Below are 19092 nucleotides of genomic sequence, written 5' to 3'. Positions count from 1 at the left end.
TTGTACTGTCAAAGGGGAGGGGAGACTTCGGTTGAGCTGTTGGCCAATCAGAGTCGATTACAGCGGAGGGCATCGGCCATAGTGACAGATGGCAAACATACTGTTCGTCCCATCAGTGCATCCGTGGAAGTAAACCGCTACAGGGGAGATGCTGTGCACACAAAGACTCTGTTTGTGTGGGGCCGTTGGGATTCGTTTAGCGGCAAGGACACGCCAAAACGCACTTTCTTTTTCTTTTTGCCTCTGTCCGTCGCCGGGTGCCAGTTGTCTATAATGCAATGCACCTTTCTGTCCGTGTTTCCCTTGGGAAAAACGATGTATGCATGACACCACGGACCAGGCGCCTCCATAATGGAGGTGACTTGGCAGATGCCAGGGCTACAGGGGGGTTTGATAGCCTCGACTAGGGGAGCATGCCTAGAGATGGCTTGCTTCCCTTTTGCGAAGAAACTGCACAACGAGGACAGACATTGGCGGGGAGAAGGGGATCGAAAAAAGACAAGAAGAAAAACAAAAGAAAGGTTCAGAGACATACAGGCTGTCATCCGAGTCACAGAGTCAAGCAAGTGAAAGCCGGTTGGGTCAGTAACGCCTCAAAATGCCACTCGCCGTATCGTTCCCCTGCGCATTTGCATGCATGTGTGTAGATCTGGCCTCCACTAGGACGTGCACCTCGCTGCTGAAAGTAGCGCTGCCCGCCCACTTGCTCTGGAAGTGGCACTTAGCAGCAATGCAAAAAAAACGGGCGGCCATCCCACTTACACCGCGCCGCTAGCATGCCCAAGTCTTCACCCGGCCAATAATGGCCTGCAAGTACCACTCTCTTTTAGCAGGTCCCTTTCTCTTTCGGGTGACCCGTGGAAACAGAGCCAGACAAGCAGCCAACGTCTGACCAGTGAGCGGCGTCGGCTACTACCCCCCCATGTCAGCTTCTGGGCACCACCACGCTGCTGCTCACCTTCTACCCCGGCTCCAGCAGACCATCGTTGCTACACTAGAGCCTAGTTCGTCTGGCCTGGTAGAGCTGCCCACGCCTCCTCCGGCTCCGATTCGTACATCTCCATATCTACTCCCCACGATCCTCCCTCGTCTCCTCTTTCCCTCTTGCCTCTCGCCCTCACCCTTCACCCTTCACCCTTACCCTCGCCTCACCTCTCCAGCCTCTCTATCTCTTGGGGGGTTCTCTCTCTCTCTCTTTTTTCGTTTTCTTTTTCTTTTTTTCGAGCTTGCCGCCTCATATTGGTTTGCTCGCATTTCAAGATCATCTATTTTTGGTCTTGAAGTTGGGCATACATTGAGAAACAGAAGAAAGAGAGAGATAATCGCCTTCTCTCTATTTTTGCTCCCTCTCATTACAACTTACAGAACGAGATAGTTCCGTCATCATCCAGTTACCCTTGTCTCATTGTCTCGCATCGTGTCTCTAGCACTGCTCGCTAGTGGCGCCCTCGGTCACCAGTCCATCAGTTCCGTTGTCTTGCCCTTGGTTCGACTGGCCAGCGTACAGCATTTTTATATCCATCAGCCAAGACCGCACTCAAACATTACGCATTCCTCCGTGTATACCGGCCGCTCACCCTTCAGCTTCGAGACTCATTCTAGCAGCATTATATGCCCGTCGACTAATTCTTAATATCATAATCTGTCCTCCGTCGCGGAGTCTGGTACCCGCGAGCTTGTCCGAACCTGAGTCCGCCGATATCCGATCCTCACTCACCTTAATTCATTTTGTTCCAAGCAAACCGAATCATCATCCGTTGCTTGCTTGTCAAATTACCAATCCCTTTCGTCTAACGGAAAAGCGATTCGATTGTCTCTGCACTACCACCCTGGTTGGATTAAATTGGCCTCGTCTTCGTACGGTTTTACATCGACAAGCCCTACTCGATCTTCCACCAAACCATTGGCGATTATTACTTTGTTTACCCGAACGTCCAGCATCTTGTTCCAAGATGCGTTCGACCCAAGTCCTGGTTCATCTGTCGCTGTTTTTATCGTCTGTTCAAGCCTTTCAGCCTTGGATTCCCGAGTACCGCTGCGAGCTATTCGACGACTGCAAATCTTCAGACAAGAGGCAATTGAAAGACCAAGGTGCCCTTGCATCCGATGTGGTAAACGCCATCAAGTCCGTCAAGAGCCCATCTTTCCAGGTTGGTCCTCAGACTACCGATGATTTGGTAAGTAGATGGGCCTATGACTATTTTCAAATCTGAAATAGATCTCAACGGCCTTCAGATATGGACCAATACATACTAACACTAGCTCGCAGACCGAAGATGTCCAGCTTGACCGAGTTTCTCGTGAGGCCGTCCGTCTCACCCGCAAATACGCAAGGTTTCAATCTGCTGCCATTGTCCAGGAGAGAGCTCGCCAGTCCACGAGACAAAGCGTGTATCGAATTGTTACAGCCGCAGACACCAAGCTCAAGAACGCTGCCAGTGTCGCACAGGACGGCACCGACTTCTCCTACTTTGCCCAAGTCAAGTTTGGTTCCAAGGCGAAGCCTTTGTGGATGCTCGTCGACACCGGGGCTGGCACCAGTTGGGTAATGGGGTCTTCGTGCAAATCATCTGCCTGTGAGAAGCACGGCTCCTTCGGCCCTAGCGATTCGGACACATACAAGGATCTTGGAGAGAATTTTTCCGTCGCCTACGGCTCTGGCTCAGTCAAGGGCCAGAAGATAACCGACACTATTTCGTTTGCCGGTATGAATCTCAAATTCGAGTTCGGTGTCGCCAATGAGACCTCGGAAGACTTTAACCACTTCCCCTTCGACGGCATCCTGGGTCTCTCAATGGCCGGCGGCGAGACGGAGAACTTTGTGCAAGCTGTCCAAAACTCCAAAGTGCTCGCCGCCACAATCTTCTGTGTCTACCTGAACAGAGCGGCGGATGGACCCAACACGAGTGAGATCAGCTTTGGTAATTGCAACCCGGATAAGTACAAGGGCGACTTTACGTACACTCCAGTGGGCTCTGAGAATGGCGACTGGGCGATCCCCGTGGACGGCATTACTTACGACGGGAAAAAGTCTGGTGCGGCAGGAAAGCTTGCCTACATCGACACTGGTACGTCCTACGTCTTTGGTCCGCAGTCCGACGTCGCCGCGTTCCACAGCAACATCCCGGGATCTTCCTCGGACGATGGCACAACCTACAAGGTGCCGTGTGACAGCAACAAAGCCGTCGCTTACACCTTCTCTGGCGTCAGCTACACTATCTCCGCCAAAGATTGGAGGAGCAAGCCGAACGCCGAAGGCGTTTGTACGAGTAACATTTATGGCCACGAGGTGGTACCGGGAGCCTGGCTGCTGGGAGATGTTTTCCTAAAGAACGTATACGCGGTCTTTGACAAGGACCAAAAGCGTATTGGTGAGTCGCCCGTCATGACATCCACAGCCTGCGTGCAATTTGCTGACTGTCCTTTCATAGGATTCGCAACCAGGAACGACCCTCCACCAGTCACCAGCACCACCTCGACCGCCCAACCGGCCTCGACGCCTCCTGTGGTGAACCAGCCTGGTTTGACCACTGTTGTGGCGTCAAAGGCGACCACCACGCCCACCTCGCCTATCACGCCCACCACGCCCACTCTTGGTCTGAGCGGGCACGAGACAACTGGCGCGACCGCGCAAACCCCATCCATGACAGGCGCGGCATCTTTTCCCCGCGCCAATGTGGCTGCCGCGGCAGCCCTTTGTCTCTTCGCCATGTTCGGATGTTATTAAGGAGTTTTTTGTCAAGCGCTACAGTCTCATTTTGATCGAGATTTCGGAACGGGAAATTGGATGTTTACGTGCATATGATACCCCATAGGGACCGACACAGACGGCCCGCTACAGATGGCCATGTAGATTTTAAAATATTTGTTTATAATGTAAATAGAAAAAGCGTCTGATTCTCTACGGCCATACAAATCTTCTCAACCCTGCATGGAGACACGTTCACAACAAATGTGACATGAAACCACTCAAGATTGTAACCTACTACAGGGATAAATAGGCAAACAAAACAAACTAGCCCCGTGGGAAAAAAAAACAAAACAAAAAAAAAACGCTTGCAAAAGCCAATCCGCGATACTCATATCAAACAAGAAACATGTTTGTCTGTAAATAACAGCAAAAGCCCTCCATTCCATCGGTATTTTGTAGGGGGTATCCCAGAAATGTCAAAAGCAGATTTGCGTGCCGCTCCAGCCCCACCCACTTTCCCCGTCCGTGTAGACAAACAACCTCCCTTTTGACCCCCTTTTTTCTGTTTCCGTTTAATTGCATTTCGTTGTACATAAATATATTCACGTCAGTCATGAACCTCCCTAAGGTGCCACTACACATCAGCACGCTCATAAGCCAAGCTCCCCCCCGGGGGGGGGGGGTTCATATCTTCATCTCCACATGAAGCCCTGTCGCAGCAGCCCTGACGGCCTCAAGTCCTCCGACATCAGCCTCGAGCATGCGCAGCGCCTCTCTCGCGAAGGGCGCGGCCTGAGCCCGTACTCTTAGGCTCCAGAGGTACTCTTCAACATTCTCGGCGTAGTACATCGCCTCTGCATCGTCGTCGGATGTCGCCCATAAGAGGCCGGCGAACGAGCCGATGGCGGCGAGCTGCGCCGAGGCTGCGAAGCCCCAGAAGGACTGGATGTGCTCCATCTGCAGGTTGGAGATGATGCTGGAAGCAGCTGCGAGACGGGTTCGAGCACCTGTGCGGATGGCGGTGCGGAGCTCGGCGGGCGCGTTGGCAGAGATATTACGGATTAACGAGCGGTGAAGGGCTAGGTCTATTGAGATGTAGGAGAGGTGAAGGGAGCCTGTGGTGAGTTAGATGAGACCCACCGTCAGAGTAAGAACAGGGATAGAAAGGTAGGGACTTACCGTTTGCCGAAAGCTTCTTGAGGCGGGTTTCTTGGAGTTGCAGTGCTTCCGGGAGTCTGGCGTACCACTCTCTCAGCATCATTACGATAGGCTTCGCGAGCTCTGCGACACCCACGGTACCGATCTGGTCGAGGGTGCCGCCGCGACGGGTCGCCTTGGTGGTGTAGAACGTGGCCAGGACGTCGCTGAGGATCAGCGATAGCTCAATCTGTCGCAGGAACAGCTCCCGTCCGACGACGACCTCGGCGCTACCCTCCGGGTCGTGCTCCTCGTCCGCCGCATTCTCGGGAAAGTCTTCTACACGACACGGCCGCACGTCCCAATCATCTTCGAGACGGATATGCGACGGCCGGCCATGGACGAGGGCGCCCCATTTGTCCTGCATGAAAAGCGCCCAGGCGAGGCGGCGGCGGAGGCCTTTCTCCCAATCCGGGATGGCCCAGTCGCTGCAGTCGACGTGCAGACCTAACCCCTGGGCGAGGGCGATGAGTTGGGCTGTGAAGGTCCAGGTGTTATTCCGGAAGCGCTGCTGGATCAACAGGCCGGCCTGGAGGGTGGAGATCTTGGGACGCTTCATGTCATCGCTCATGGTGCGCAGGGCTAGGGACTCGAGGGCGGCCTGATCGGGCTGCCAGGAGGACGTAGCGAGGGTGCGGTCGTATAGCGACCAGTCGAGGGCGATGAGGTAAACGGCGGCGAGGAGGGGTGGGGAAAATTCATGGTAGGAGCGGGCATACTTCTCGAGGAAGACCTTCTTGTGGAGGATGGGGAAGCTTGGGTGGACTATGCGGAAGTAGAGGTTCACAAGGGTGGAGCCCAAGGGGTGAACGACCTTTTCGATGGCGTCGAGATCGGCTATGCGTTGGGGTTCAGAAGACGTCTCGCGGTCGCGGTGGATGAGGAAGACAGTCGAGTCGTCGAGGCGGCGAACGGCGCGAGTGCTTGGGTCTTGAGGGCGGTGGAGGTCCAGTAGGGAGGGTTCCCGGTAGTTTGTGTTGCCAACGTACTCGGAATGAGTCTTGAGGTGTAGTCCGAGAGTTCCGTCTAGTAATGAGGGGATGGGGGCGAAGTGAGCGATGTTCTCGGAGCCGGCGAGGGACGGTGATAGTGCCTCTAGCAGCTCGGGAGAAGGTTGTCTGGCAATCATCAGAAATAGGTTACTTAATGGAAAGGGCAGGAGGAAGAGTTGCGATGGAATGAACGAATGACAAGGATGAGGATGGTCTAAAGAGGAAAGCCATGACACAGCACAACATGTCGATTTGGGACATGATGGCTAGAGTACATTCGGAAAGTATGTAGTGGTGACAAACGATAAGGATGAAATGTAATGATACTTACGTTATCTCTTCCTGGGCCTCCAGTGGCGCGGGAGCAGGTGGAGGGCCAGCGGGCGCAGATATGGATCCATTGGTCGGCGGCCGCTGCTCCGGAGGATCTGTAGCCTTCCGGCGCTTGCGTGGGAGCGGGCCGCGGAGATATGTGCACGGCTGGCCATGGAATGAACACATCACGCACTTATCGCGGCCCTCCTCGCGGACGCAGCGTGTCTTACGCTGGCGACAGATGTCACAGGGGCGGCTCTGGGCCCCTGACGTTGATGAGCTTGTCGATTGCCCCGCAACGGCCGCCGAGGGGTGCGATTCGAAAGAAGAGATCTGAGCTGGTGGCGTCGACGTGGGCGCCGGCATGGCCGTAGGGCCCGGGCCGGCTGAGACGGGGGCGGGGGCGTTGCCGTAGGGCGCATGTGTTGCGTCCATGTTCGGCAGGCGGATGCGGGCGACGGGCCGCGGCGCGGGGATTGGGGCAGTGAGATAAGGTAAGCTTAAGTCTGGGGTGATGAGGCTCAGATAGTGGTTTGACTGGGTTGTGAGGCGAGATAAGGAAGACCAGCGTGACTATTAGTGTCTATTGTCACGTAAATCCGGTGACACACATGAATCTCCGTGGAATTGAAATAAAAAGGGAACGAAGCCCCTCCCTGCCGATGGCGATTATTCTTTTCTCAGATGAGAGGCTCCTCATGCAACTAACGCTGCCGTACCAAAAGCCTTGGGGGTTTGGAGGGGGTGGGCTATGGCGGCATTGAGGCTGGTCAGTCACACTGAGGCAAGGCCGTAATCGGGATTGTAAGTGATCGTCGGTCCTCCCCTGACTCTTTCGGTACTTGAGCCCGACCAAGTGGTCGTTGACCCCGACTGGGCTGGGCCGGCCGTTGAGTGTAAAAAAAAAAATTAAGGGTCGAAGAGAGAGAGGAAATGGGCTACCGAAGCACGGGACTTCAGAGCCTGAGAGCGGCCGCGATAAAGCTGCAAGAGGTGAAACAAGGCCCTAAAGATATTCCAGTGCGTTAACACCGGGGCTGTTTCGGCGAATTGAGCGGCTCGTTGGAGAGGTTGCGTCGTCTGATTTGGCCTGGGCTATGTGCTGTTATCGCAACACAGACACAGCTGCAGTGGGTGGGAATTTTTTCTCTGATAAGTCGCTCACCTTCATTACGCCGAACTTTGTGTGCGTGGGATAAGCAAAAGATTACGGATACCGGGTAGGGGAGGAAAAGGGAATCTAGCCTGATTAGGAAAGTCTATATATGTAACTTCTCACCTATGGACTACCCGGTCGATACACTATGATACCCCGTCATTCTACAGCACCTACTCGTTCCCCCGAACCCACTAAAACATCCGCGCCCCTGTCGCCGGGTACGCGGACTACTGACAGCTCCCGGTCCCCTAAGAGTAAGGGGGTACGTACCTCCACTTCAGGTCAGCTTGCAACGTCGACTGAAAGACAGAGCCGACAATAGACGTCCGGTTTACCTCTGACATTGTCCAAAAGAAACACCTTATTGCTCCAGTTATAACACCACACCCGAATTCCAGAAACGATAGACGGCAAGAACTTCACACCTTTTGAAGTCGCCTTCGAGTTTCTCCTTCGCTGTCCTTTGTCTTTTTCCGCCGGAAAATGACAGCGCAATAACTTACAATGGCCAAGGCCCGTAACCATGGAGCCCACCGAGACGACTCCCATCCGGGCGCTCCAGGCCCAAGCGAAGAGGACAGAAGTCTCCTTACTGACGATCCCCTCTCTCACCCTGATAATCACCACGCAGGTGCTGGCGGCGACTACTTTGTAGCAAAACCACAGCCGCAAGGCGCGCAGCCGCTCCGTCAAGCCCTCCGCTCCCCAGGAACGCCGCGCACTCCGAACCGCGTCCGCTTTGATCCTATCCCCTCCATTGTCGAACCACCACCCCCGCGCGCCTCCACGACGAGCAATGGATCCATAGATCACCTGAGTCGCGACAGCTTCGATGTCGACGATGAGCTCTTTCAGCATGCGCCCGACTATGACGACAACCACCGTCTGCCTCTGTTGACCGACATCGAAGCCCCTTCCATTACCTTGGCGAATAGTCCTTGGGGAGAAGAGGATGTACACGAGTGGGCGGAGGCCGAGCGCAGCCGCCCCAAGTCGGGGTTGAAGATGGCTTTCATGAACATGGCGAACTCAATCATCGGGGCTGGCATTATTGGACAACCATATGCTTTCAAGCAGGCAGGATTATTGGCGGGCATCATACTGCTCGTCGTGCTGACGGTTATTGTGGACTGGACAATTTGCTTAATCGTCATAAACAGCAAGCTATCTGGGAGCAATAGCTTCCAGGGTACGGTGGAGCACTGCTTTGGCAGGACGGGGTTGATTGCCATTTCGGTTGCGCAGTGGGCGTTTGCCTTTGGCGGCATGGTAGCATTTGGCATCATTGTGGGCGACTCAATACCGCACGTTCTGACGGCCATCTGGCCAGACCTGAGAGAGATGCCCGTGTTAGGCCTTTTGGCGAACAGGCAGGTTGTCATTGTGGTTTTTGTACTGGGCATCAGCTACCCCTTGACGTTGTACCGGGATATTGCCAAGGTGAGTACCCCAGAAACTCATAATGAGGGGGGCACTGAGTGCTAACCGAACTTTCTAGCTGGCCAAGGCAAGCACGTTGGCTCTTATAAGCATGGGCGTCATTGTCGCGACGGTTGTGATTCAGGGTGCTCTAACTCCCAAGTCTGAACGGGGCTCTTTTTCGCCCGCCCTCCTGACTATAAACGGCGGCATTTTTGAAGCCATTGGCGTGATCTCATTTGGTACCGTCTCACATCCTTGCCTTTCATTGTCACGAGTCTAACTCTTTTAGCCTTTGTGTGCCACCATAACTCGCTCCTGATTTATGGATCTCTGAAAACGCCCACCATAGACCGCTTTTCCCGTGTGACGCATTACTCTACGGGCATCTCAATGGTCGCCTGCCTCCTAATGGCCCTCGCTGGCTTCCTCACCTTCGGCGACAAGACGCTCGGCAACGTCCTTAACAACTTTCCCTCGGACAATGTTATGGTCACCATCGCCCGCCTCTGTTTCGGCCTCAACATGCTTACCACCCTACCCCTCGAGGGCTTTGTGTGTCGTGAGGTTATGTTTAACTATTTCTTCCCCGGGGAGCCCTTCAACATGAACCTACATCTCATCTTCAGCTCCAGTCTGGTAGTGTCAGCCATGATCCTCAGTTTGTTGACGTGCGACGTCGGCACTGTCTTTGAGCTCGTGGGAGCCACTTCGGCCTGCGCTATGGCGTACATTCTCCCGCCGCTGTGTTATATCAAACTTACTACCCGCTCTTGGAAGACGTACGTTGCTATGGCCATTGTTGCGTTTGGAACCTTGGTTATGGTGATTAGTCTGATACAGGCAGTCGCCAAGATGATAAGAAGTAAGTCTTCTTTCGCTTGTTCCACCCCCCGTCAAACGACACACTCTAACATACAACAGACGAAGGCGGTCCGGCCCAGTGCATGTAAAAATAACTGTATGATTAAAAGTAAGAGTTGGAAGAGTCTGTGTAGAATAGGAAATCGCGGGTACTCAAGGCCCTCGCGCATCAAATAGAGCCCTCGCGAACTGTACAACGCGCGGAGGCGAGTGGGGATTTGTTGGATTACACACAGGTCGTGTGGTCACAGAGCTCTGTTGAAACTACATTGGAATTTACAAGGGCGTTTTCTGTTTCCCGAACATCACTTGCCGTCTTCTCCTATTTTTGCCTTGAATCTACAGTTGAACGATGAGATGCTAATGACTAGTACTGGACTCCCAAGGCTCATTCTATTTGTTGGGAGGAGATGAGTGTCATCAACTCGGTAAGAAACGCGCTTTATTTGAAATTATGTTATTAATCAGAAAAACTTGGTGGTAGTTTTGACAAGTCAAACAAACGCCCGGTCAATGCTCGGTCTCGATAATGAGTAAATCATCGTACGGCCCGACAATGTCCCCCTCAGAAACCAGCATCTTGACCACCTTCCCCTTCACAGGGCTCTCGATCTTTATCTCCATCTTATTGGACTCGATCCACACAAGTGTATCCCCGACTTCGACCTCACATCCGACTCTGACCTCGCATTTCCAACATCGCCCGGGCATCTGCGCCTTCACCCTCTCGCCCGCAATGTCTTCTTTCTCAATTCGCCTACGTTCTGTCTCTGGAAAATGATACGGCTGTAAAAGCTCCTGCATAAAAGGCGCCGTACGAATGGCCTCGGCCCGCGCAGAACGGGTGGCTTCGATGTCGTCCTTGTTCGTCTCGAGCCAAGCCTCGTATTCATCTAAATTTAGGCTGCCCTCATCGATCTTAATGAGGGTATCGGTCTTTCCTAGCTCGATGGCGGTGTCGAGTTCTGCCTCGGAGATGCTGTAGAAGGAGATCCTATCGAATAGCCGGAATAGCCATGGCGGAGATTGCTGAGACGCGGCCGAGGCAGCTACGTCGTCCCAGATCGGCACTGTACGTCCCACAAGTTGGTACCCGCCGGGAGAGTCCATGCCATAGATACACATATACTGCCCGCCTATTCCGACGGCCCCACGGGGAGTGAATGAGCGAGATGGGTTGTATTTGGTCCCAAAGAGTCGATGACGTGGGTCCAGCGGTACAGCGCAGGGGGCGCCGAGGAAAACATCTCCGAGACCTAGCACGAGGAAAGTTGCGTCGAGGAAAATACATTCCACATCGTCCCGGGAGTTGAGAGCGTTCAGTTGCTGGAGGAAATCGATGTTGCTGGGAAGCCAGGGAGCGGTGGCACGAATGGTGGCAGCATAGCGAGCGACTGCAGCGCGGGAGACGGAGTCGTCAAAGGCGAGGGGCAAGCGAATGGTGCGAGAAGGGAGAGAAGAGGGTATTGCAGTGCCTAGCGACCTCTCATGGGCGCAGAGAGCTGAAAGTATTTTCAGTGGTGGGGTTCCTGGAGTGTACTGAACGTGTAAGGTACGGACACCGGGGGAGAGGTCGAGGACGTTAGGGATGGGGCTTTTGTTGTGACGGTCAATGAAGGCGAAGATCTGTAGGCTTTGACGGAGAGAGAAGATGTCTTCTGTTCCAAACTCAAGGAGCACCGAGTTGTCACCTGCTTGTCGGGCTGTAATATGACGGCCCCCCGTGCCGATGTTACCGAGCAAAGGGTTCAAATCGTCTGGTGCGTAACCCTTGGTTATTAGCGTTTTTTCGTGTTTTAAGGGAGTGATTTTGGCTATGGAATCCTCTAGGGCAGTTTCCAGGGCGAGCGCGTCGTTGACGCTGATGGGCTTGAGCTTCACTTTATCGCCTGGTCGAAGCTGCCCAAGCTTCCACATCTCGGCCGATGCTATGACGCAGAAGACAACGAAACCACCAAGACTGGGACCGTCAGAAGCCAAAATGACGGCCTCGTCGCCGGTGAAGCTGACGCTGCCAACTGAATAGGGGCTGTCGTGGATGTTGGACGGGTGCAATCCCGCTTCACCACCAGTTGATCGAGCCCACTGAGGCTTCGGACCGTCTAGACGGATGCCAACGCGGTTGCTGTTATAATGAACGACCCACTCGCCACTGAAAAGAGTGTCGAAGCCCTCTTCAGTGAAGTGCTCGGGCGCTGAATGCTGCCCAGGTATTACTCCAAGAGTCCAAATGGAATTATCCGACTCTAACGGGATAGATATAATAGGAAAAGTCACTTCCGAGGCTGTAGAAACAACCATGACACCGATGGGAAGGAGGTCGCCGGCGCGAAGGTTTCGGCCATTGTGACCCCCTATCCGGCCCAAGGTAAAAGTTGAGCGGGAACCGAAAACCTCGGGAACGTCGATGCCACCACGAACAGCAACATAGGTACGGCAACCAGCTGTTGGAGCCCCAACCGAGAGAGTTTCTCCTTTGGAAATCCTGATAACCATGTTTTGCTGGGCGGGCATATTGTTGATCGTAACTCTAGTGGGCGCACCGGTGACGGCTACAATCGCGTCGGTGTGAAAGAGCAGACTCGGTCCCTGTACAGTGCATTCCAGACTAGCCGCGCGTGAATGGTTACCAACTAGCCTGTTGCCCAGTCTGAAGGAATAGTCGTCGAAAGGCCCAGATGGTGGAATGCCGACGTGCCACAATCCTTTGCGGCCAGGGTAGTCTTGGACTGTTGTCAGAGTACCAGAGTCGACAACTTCGACTAGTTTTGCATCGAACTCAAAACCGTCGAGTGAAGTGGTGGTTAAGTCACCGGAATTGAATATCTCAGAGCTGACAATGCGACGTAGGTATTCTAGATTGGTCTCCACCCCTGTAATCACAATCTTGTCTAGAGCGATGGCCAACTTGGAAATCGCCTCCATCCGGTTTTGGCCTGTAGCAATAACTTTGGCCATCAGAGGATCATAGGATGAAGACATTTCCATACCTGCCTCAACCCAAGTGTCAACGCGTACATCTGTTGGGAACGAGACATCCAGGAGACGACCTTGAGACGGACGAAAGTTTTGAAGAGGGCTCTCGGCATAAACACGCACTTCGATGGAATTGCCCATCACCTGGAACCCGTCTGGCTTGCCCTTAAAGAGGTGATCGCACTCGCCAGATGCCACGCGGATCATGCACTCCACTAAGTCCAGCCCAGTAACAGATTCTGTCACCGTATGCTCTACCTGAAGCCGAGTATTGACCTCAAGAAAATAGAAATCCGTAGTGTCGATATTGTAGATGAACTCGACAGTGCCTAGGTTTCGGTATCCGATTGCCGAGGCGAGATCAACGGCTGCTTTGCGCATTCTAGCCCGGACGTCAACAGGCACAAACACTGCGGGGCTTTCCTCGATAACCTTCTGGTTCCGTCGCTGAAGCGAGCAATCCCGTTCACCAGCCGACACAACATTGCCCTTCCCATCACCAATTATTTGCACCTCAACGTGACGTGCATGCTCAATGAAATGCTCGATGAAAACACCAGCGTCACCGAAGTTGGCGTGAGCTAGTCGCTGAACACTCTCGAATGCCTCAGCGAGTGATTTGGAGTCGTCGCAGCGCTTCAAGCCAATACCACCACCTCCCGCAGTACTCTTTAGCATTACAGGGTATTGAATACGCTCTGCTTCAGCTAGCGCCTCGTCGACGCTCTTAAGAAGCTGGTTGCTACCTGGTATGACAGAGACGCCGGCCGCAATCGCAACACTGCGAGCAAGATGCTTCAATCCCAGCTTCCGCATCTGGTCGGCTGTGGGCCCGACCCAAATCATACCTTCAGCTTCCACGGAAGAGGCGAAGTCGGCATTCTCAGCTAGGAAGCCATAACCTGGGATGATGGCATCCGCACCGGCACGCTTTGCCAAGGATAAAATTTGGGGACCATTGAGGTAAGTCGTCGAGACAGAGCTACCTTCTAGGGCAAGGGAGACATCGGCGTTGTGAACGTGCGGGGAGCGCGCATCGGCAGAGGAGTGAATTGTGATAGCTTTTAAACCCATTCGACGTAGTGTGCGAATGATTCGGACGGCAATCTCTCCGCGATTTGCTATAAGAACAGATTTGACTTGAATAGTCTTAGCTGTGGAGACGTTTGGTGACATTCCACTGACATGGGACTTGAAATCGACAGATTCGGTGAAGGCCCTCCAGCCTCCATACACAGTGATGTCGGTCGCGTTGCTCAGACCGTAGGGCTCACATACGAATCCGTGAGCCCAACTGCCGTCCGCCAGCTCAACGGAGCCGATGCCAAGGGGAGAGGACACTGTCTTCATGAAGGTGGCCATTTCTACGTTAGGTAGATTCCAGACCTCAACCTTAATGGCACTACCGCCGGCGGGAACACGCTTGAGGGCCGGCTTTTTCAGTGTTCCGGAAGTGTTGAGAGAATATAACTTGTAGTTGGCAGAGGTAGTTGTTGCCGTCTCTAGTGTTGCTCCTCGAGACGTCAGGTCTTTGTTCAAAGGGAACCCCATCAAATGAGCGCCTACCACTACAAGACGAGTTGTTGTGGACTCTCTCACGGCGAAAACTTCGGGTTTTAGTGGCTCTAGCCTTATAATGTCAGTGGCCCCGAGAGCTCGAGGGACCGCAGATAGCCATTCACGTGCAAAAGTAAGCAGCTTTTCCTCTTCCCAACAGGAAGAAATTAATGTAATACCGAAAGGCAAGCCGTCTGATCTAAAGCCAGCCGGGACAGATATGGCGGCCCAGTCCATGAAGTTGACGAAGTTAGTGAAAGTGCCTAAATACGCATTTTCTTTGATTGGTTCTCGGGCGAGATCCTCTATTGTTGGAAAGGTGGGTGTCGTAGGCACCAGAATCCCGTCACACTCGGCAAACTTGCCTTGTATCTCACGAGTCAAATCTTGACGCAAGTATTCTGATGCGAAAACATCCGAGGCGTCAAAATTCCTGGCCTTCAATATGATCTCCCGAACCGTGGGATCCATCTCATGTTCATGTGACTCGATGAAGTCTTTAATTGCGGCATATCGCTCGGCAATCCATGGACCATCGTACAACAGGCTAGCGAGCTTGAATAGCGATGAGAAGTCCCTAAGCTCAAGGAGCCATCCGAGGGACTCAGCCTTCAACAAGGCTTTACCGTACGCGACTGCTTGCTCAGTTTTGCCGAACCAAGGTGGGCTCTCACAAATAGCCATGCGTCGTTGTTTAGGAACTTCTATACTACGCAGTCTAGATCTCGAGAAAGAGTCTTCAGGGTCAAATCCCTCTGCGGCTGATAGCACCGTTTCGGCATCGTTGATAGTGAGGGCAAAGATGGACACACAGTCAAGGCTGCGGCACGCGGGCAGTACTCCGGCCGTACTGAGAGCACCCCTCGTGGGTTTCAGCCCAACAATGTTGTTCAAGCCAGCGGGCACACGGCCACTGCCTGCAGTATCAGTTCCCAGGGAAAACGGTACGACCCCTCTAGCAACAACAACGGCACTGCCGGAGCTCGAACCACCACTCACTCTCGTGGGATCAAAAGGGTTCCCCACAGGACCATAGGGTGACCTGGTACCTACAAGGCCTGTTGCAAATTGGTCGAGGTTGGTTTTGCCGAGTACAATAGCACCGGCGGCTCTCAGGCGAGCGATGACGGTAGCATCCTTGTCGACAGGGCCATTTGCAAAGCTGGGGCAGCCTGCAGTTGTGGGAAAGCTGGCGACATCTATGTTATCTTTGACGGCAAAGGGGACGCCGAAGAGTGGTAAAGTGGCACCGTCGGATCGCAGGGACTCGGCATGAGCCCATTGTTTCTTGATCTGGGTTGGTGTGGCCAGAGCTATCCATACATTGGAATTTAATCTGGCTTCAGATTCACGAAGTTTCAGGAGACGGGGTAGGCCATTGTCGTCCTCCTGAGCTGTTCTCCAGTCCGGGATGGTTAAAGGGAAGGTGTCTTGAATTGTGGAGCCTATGAGGGATGATACGTTAATGTTAGTAAAGCCTAACGTGTCGGAATGGCCAGATGAACAATATATTAATCGGATGGCATGGTCACGCACCCATCATGTGTTTTATGCCAATATGCTCAACAATGCTGGAAAATCCAGTGAAAAAAAAGTAAGCGCGTGAACAAGTCACTTTTTCTTCTTTCTTTTCCCCTTAGGGATCTTCCCGGGCGCTCAGTTCGCCTTTACTGCCTCTACTGCTCTTCTAAAAATGCAGAGTTGTGAGTGGGGATGTCGCCTTGCCCTGAGGTGCAAGTCAGCGAAGCCTTCGGGCAGTCGTGTAAGTCGCCGGCGGCCTTTTGAGCTATAATCCATTGGAAGACAAATTAGAGCTCGCTGAGAGGTCGTCGCCTGGTCGATCCAATGATTGGATGGTAAAGATTTATCGAGGTAATTGGCAACTGCTTGGCAGGCAGGTGCAACACAAGTGAGCTGAGAAAATTAACGAGAAGGCCCCTGAAGATGTTTCGTAGCCGTTGGAAGCTCGGTATCATTGAAGACCTTGGCTTTTCTTGGATGGTGTTTGCAATAGAGCACGGCCAGGCCGGCGGCTTCTCAGGGTGTTTGTGGAGGGTAGGGTCACCGGCGGGGTGACGTCGAATTTGGAGAACATCTGAACCTACCAGCCGGTGCCGGCCGCTTTCGGCGCAAGAGTGGAGACAGAAGGTATGTGGAAGGAAAGAACATTAGACTCTGCATGATTACCTAATTTTGGACATCTCTACTGGGGCTATCGTAAATGTGTGGCTTGGCGAGATCGCTTCTCCAGCCAGGGAGTTGTTTCCCAGTAAGCAAGGGTCCACCGTATAGTGGCACAGCAATCACTGACATCCCCGCGCCATCGGCTGTCGCGTCTCTTGCGATAGACGCAAGTGGAGCGGGAAAACCGGAGAGACTAGTACTCCGTACTAGACAAGAATTCGCTTCCTTCCGATACTCAGCCCTTTTTTCATTTCCCTCCCCCACACTAGACGGCGACGCATCAGGCTGCTGTTATCTCAATTGAGAAACCTCGGAGATGAATATTGTGCCGGACTTAACAGAAGAGTCGAACGCCTGCGCCTTCTGTCAAGACCACTCTCAAAGGAATCCTCAAAGTGGCTTGCGGGAAGATGCTGTCCCGGGACCAGGACTGGACGATGGCGTCTGAATAGCCGCCTCCCCCCCCCTTTGACTCGATGCATTTGTGTCAAGAGCATGACAGCTCGCTCAGGTCTGAAGAATATCCCATGACTCTGGAATCCGGCCGTCTATCTCTCTCACCGTCTCTCCGTTCGGACATGGCGAGCAATCCTTATCCAAAGGCACCCTGGCCATCGAACAAATAGACGCCGCTTCGGGCACAAACAGCCGACGTCGCCGATGCTTGATTGGCCTTTGTGCAGGGGTACGAGTCGAGGTGACAGGGATTCCGCTGGGCCCGGCGCTTGCGCCTCTTCTCCATCACACTGGTTGCCCAAAATAGCCAACCAGAACTGGAGCTGGCTGATCTGAGGGGTGCCTTGCTGCGTGCGACACAATCCTTCGTGCAGTCGCGGTTATGGTCTTGCTCGCAGTCACACTGCATTGCATATATGTCTGCTTAGTGGCGCTTCTCGACCTCGACTCGACGCTCGCCATCTTCCATGTTGGTTAACACCGAACCCCTCACTTCAACGCAACAACTTAATCCCAGCCCAGCGTTGCACCCCAACCTAATCTATATAGCCGCCGCCCCCTTCTTTTTTCGTCTTCTCGCCAATATTTCCCCTCTTCTTCGATTTGAGTTGCTTCTCTTATCCCTGGAGATTCCACCCCGTTGGGAGGCTAAGGTCATCATCTAATTCCGGTCCAACCAACTATTCTGTTGGCTACTAGGACTGAGCCGCAGACCTGCAACATCCACCAACTAACCCTTTACTTGTCGGGCCCGCATCACGTGGACACCATGTCTACCCAGACAGGAACAGCCTCAAGAAGGCCAAAGTTGTCCTTGACTATCAAGACATCACCCGCTCCCCATACGACTATCAACAGATCCTTGGCTCTTGTTGATCCAAAGTCTCCAACAACCTTTAACACCCTCTCCAATGTCTACGCCACCGCCATCGAAAGGTCAACGCCTGTAATCACGGAGCCTTTGACAGCTATCAACACTTTCCAACCACCGACCGGCTTGAAGGATATTGTGGCTCCTCAGCACCGGATTCAGACGCCGTATGCTGTCTCATATCCTGCAACGCCGTTGACAGCTCATCCATTATCACCCTCTGTTGCCATGGAGATCACATTCCCCAGCACTATGACGGCGACACCTCCGCTGTCAGCCGGCCCTGTTGAAGGTCCTCAGATGTTTGGTTTTTCGCCAATCGATGTCCAGACCCCGCTGACGGCTCTGGTAATTGACCAGCCGGCGCCTCGCTCCCTCCGTAAACGAAGCGACCTTACTTTGACTAGTCTCAAGTTGCCTTATAGCCACCCTCGATCTCTCCACAGTATCCTCCGCAACTCGCCGCTTCCACCTCCGAGTGCTCGGACACCTATATCCCCACGTCGTCAATCCTTGCGCTTGCAAGAGAAGGCAGCTCGCCGAGTAGCCTACAACAGCCCGATTGAACAGACTATCATAACCAACAAGTACACCAAGTCCCACATCGACTTACTTATCGAAGATGCATCGCCCTCATCACCAGCAACGGCACAGGAGCAGCAAGACACCATCCTGGATCTCGCACTTGCTTTCGAAGGCAACGAAACGCGCGACGGCGGAATGACACCTGGTCCGTTTGAGGAGATGCGTCGGCGGATGGCCGGCCTTGCAGCCAACTCACCTGTTGTGGCCAGCCCTACAGTAGCCAGTCCTTCGGGTGGCATCAGAAAGCGAAAGCGCAAGGAGAAGAAGCGGCGTTGGGTCTGGACGATCGGCAACCAAGAGGAGGATCCAGAGCATGTTGGTGGCGCCGTAGCGGCTTTGCGGGCGGCTGAGGCGGCAGAAAAGAAGACCGCCGATGACAGGGAGCAGAAGGCTATGCCTCCCGCCGTTGAAGTGCAACCGTGCAGTGATCTCCCTACACCCAGTGTCGAGACATTTGAAGAGGCTGCAGATGTGGAGATGTCAGACACGTGTAGCGTCTCATGCGGCCAAGGGCCAGCAGCCGGGGATACGGACATGGACCTCACAACACCGACGGTATGCAGGCGTCCCACGCCACGCAATGATCGACTTGGCTCGGCAGACCTTTTCAATCCAGAAACGGGGAGCAGGAGGGACACTCCCATTCCTCCCGATTTAGTGGTTAGCTGCTGAAGGGCATCTGCGCCGGATCTAATTTTTCCGATTGGCATAGTTGAATTGACAAGGAATCTGGAGTTTGGTAGTGTGAAAATAGCGGTTTGGCGTTGTATGATATACATGTACTAGTTACCTTTGGTTAGGATTTTAATGAGCACACGCGCTACGA

At 53.6% G+C, this 19092-nt stretch overlaps 5 protein-coding genes across 5 annotated transcripts; 3 read left to right on the top strand and 2 right to left on the bottom strand.

The window, feature by feature from the left end:
* Positions 1-1952: 1952 nt before the first annotated feature.
* Positions 1953-3727, top strand: CTRU02_203990 (aspartic-type endopeptidase; the record flags this gene model as incomplete). The annotated part of the gene is made up of 3 exons (XM_036731819.1): positions 1953-2177; positions 2267-3371; positions 3432-3727. The coding sequence occupies 3 exons, from the start codon at positions 1953-1955 to the stop codon at positions 3725-3727; spliced, it is 1626 nt and encodes a 541-aa protein (XP_036576379.1).
* A 648-nt stretch (positions 3728-4375) lies between these two features.
* Positions 4376-6630, bottom strand: CTRU02_203989 (transcription factor; the record flags this gene model as incomplete). The annotated part of the gene is made up of 3 exons (XM_036731818.1): positions 4376-4806; positions 4871-6006; positions 6212-6630. 3 exons carry the CDS (start codon positions 6628-6630, stop codon positions 4376-4378), a joined length of 1986 nt encoding a protein of 661 aa, XP_036576378.1.
* A 1228-nt stretch (positions 6631-7858) lies between these two features.
* CTRU02_203988 (transmembrane amino acid transporter) lies at positions 7859-9726 on the top strand (the record flags this gene model as incomplete). The annotated part of the gene is made up of 4 exons (XM_036731817.1): positions 7859-8794; positions 8853-9015; positions 9066-9638; positions 9698-9726. The coding sequence occupies 4 exons, from the start codon at positions 7859-7861 to the stop codon at positions 9724-9726; spliced, it is 1701 nt and encodes a 566-aa protein (XP_036576377.1).
* A 421-nt stretch (positions 9727-10147) lies between these two features.
* CTRU02_203987 (urea carboxylase) lies at positions 10148-15713 on the bottom strand (the record flags this gene model as incomplete). Its single annotated transcript, XM_036731816.1, has 2 exons — positions 10148-15615; positions 15707-15713. The coding sequence occupies 2 exons, from the start codon at positions 15711-15713 to the stop codon at positions 10148-10150; spliced, it is 5475 nt and encodes a 1824-aa protein (XP_036576376.1).
* Positions 15714-17579: 1866 nt separating this feature from the next.
* CTRU02_203986 (glucan 4-alpha-glucosidase) lies at positions 17580-18938 on the top strand (the record flags this gene model as incomplete). Its single annotated transcript, XM_036731815.1, has 1 exon — positions 17580-18938. One exon carries the CDS (start codon positions 17580-17582, stop codon positions 18936-18938), a length of 1359 nt encoding a protein of 452 aa, XP_036576375.1.
* Between the last annotated feature and the right edge of the window lie 154 nt (positions 18939-19092).

Source organism: Colletotrichum truncatum (assembly GCF_014235925.2).
Source record: "Colletotrichum truncatum strain CMES1059 chromosome Unknown Contig_0002, whole genome shotgun sequence".
Lineage (NCBI taxonomy): Eukaryota > Fungi > Ascomycota > Sordariomycetes > Glomerellales > Glomerellaceae > Colletotrichum > Colletotrichum truncatum.
Note: the sequence above shows the minus strand (reverse complement) of the source record. Positions and strands in the feature narration are given on the sequence as shown.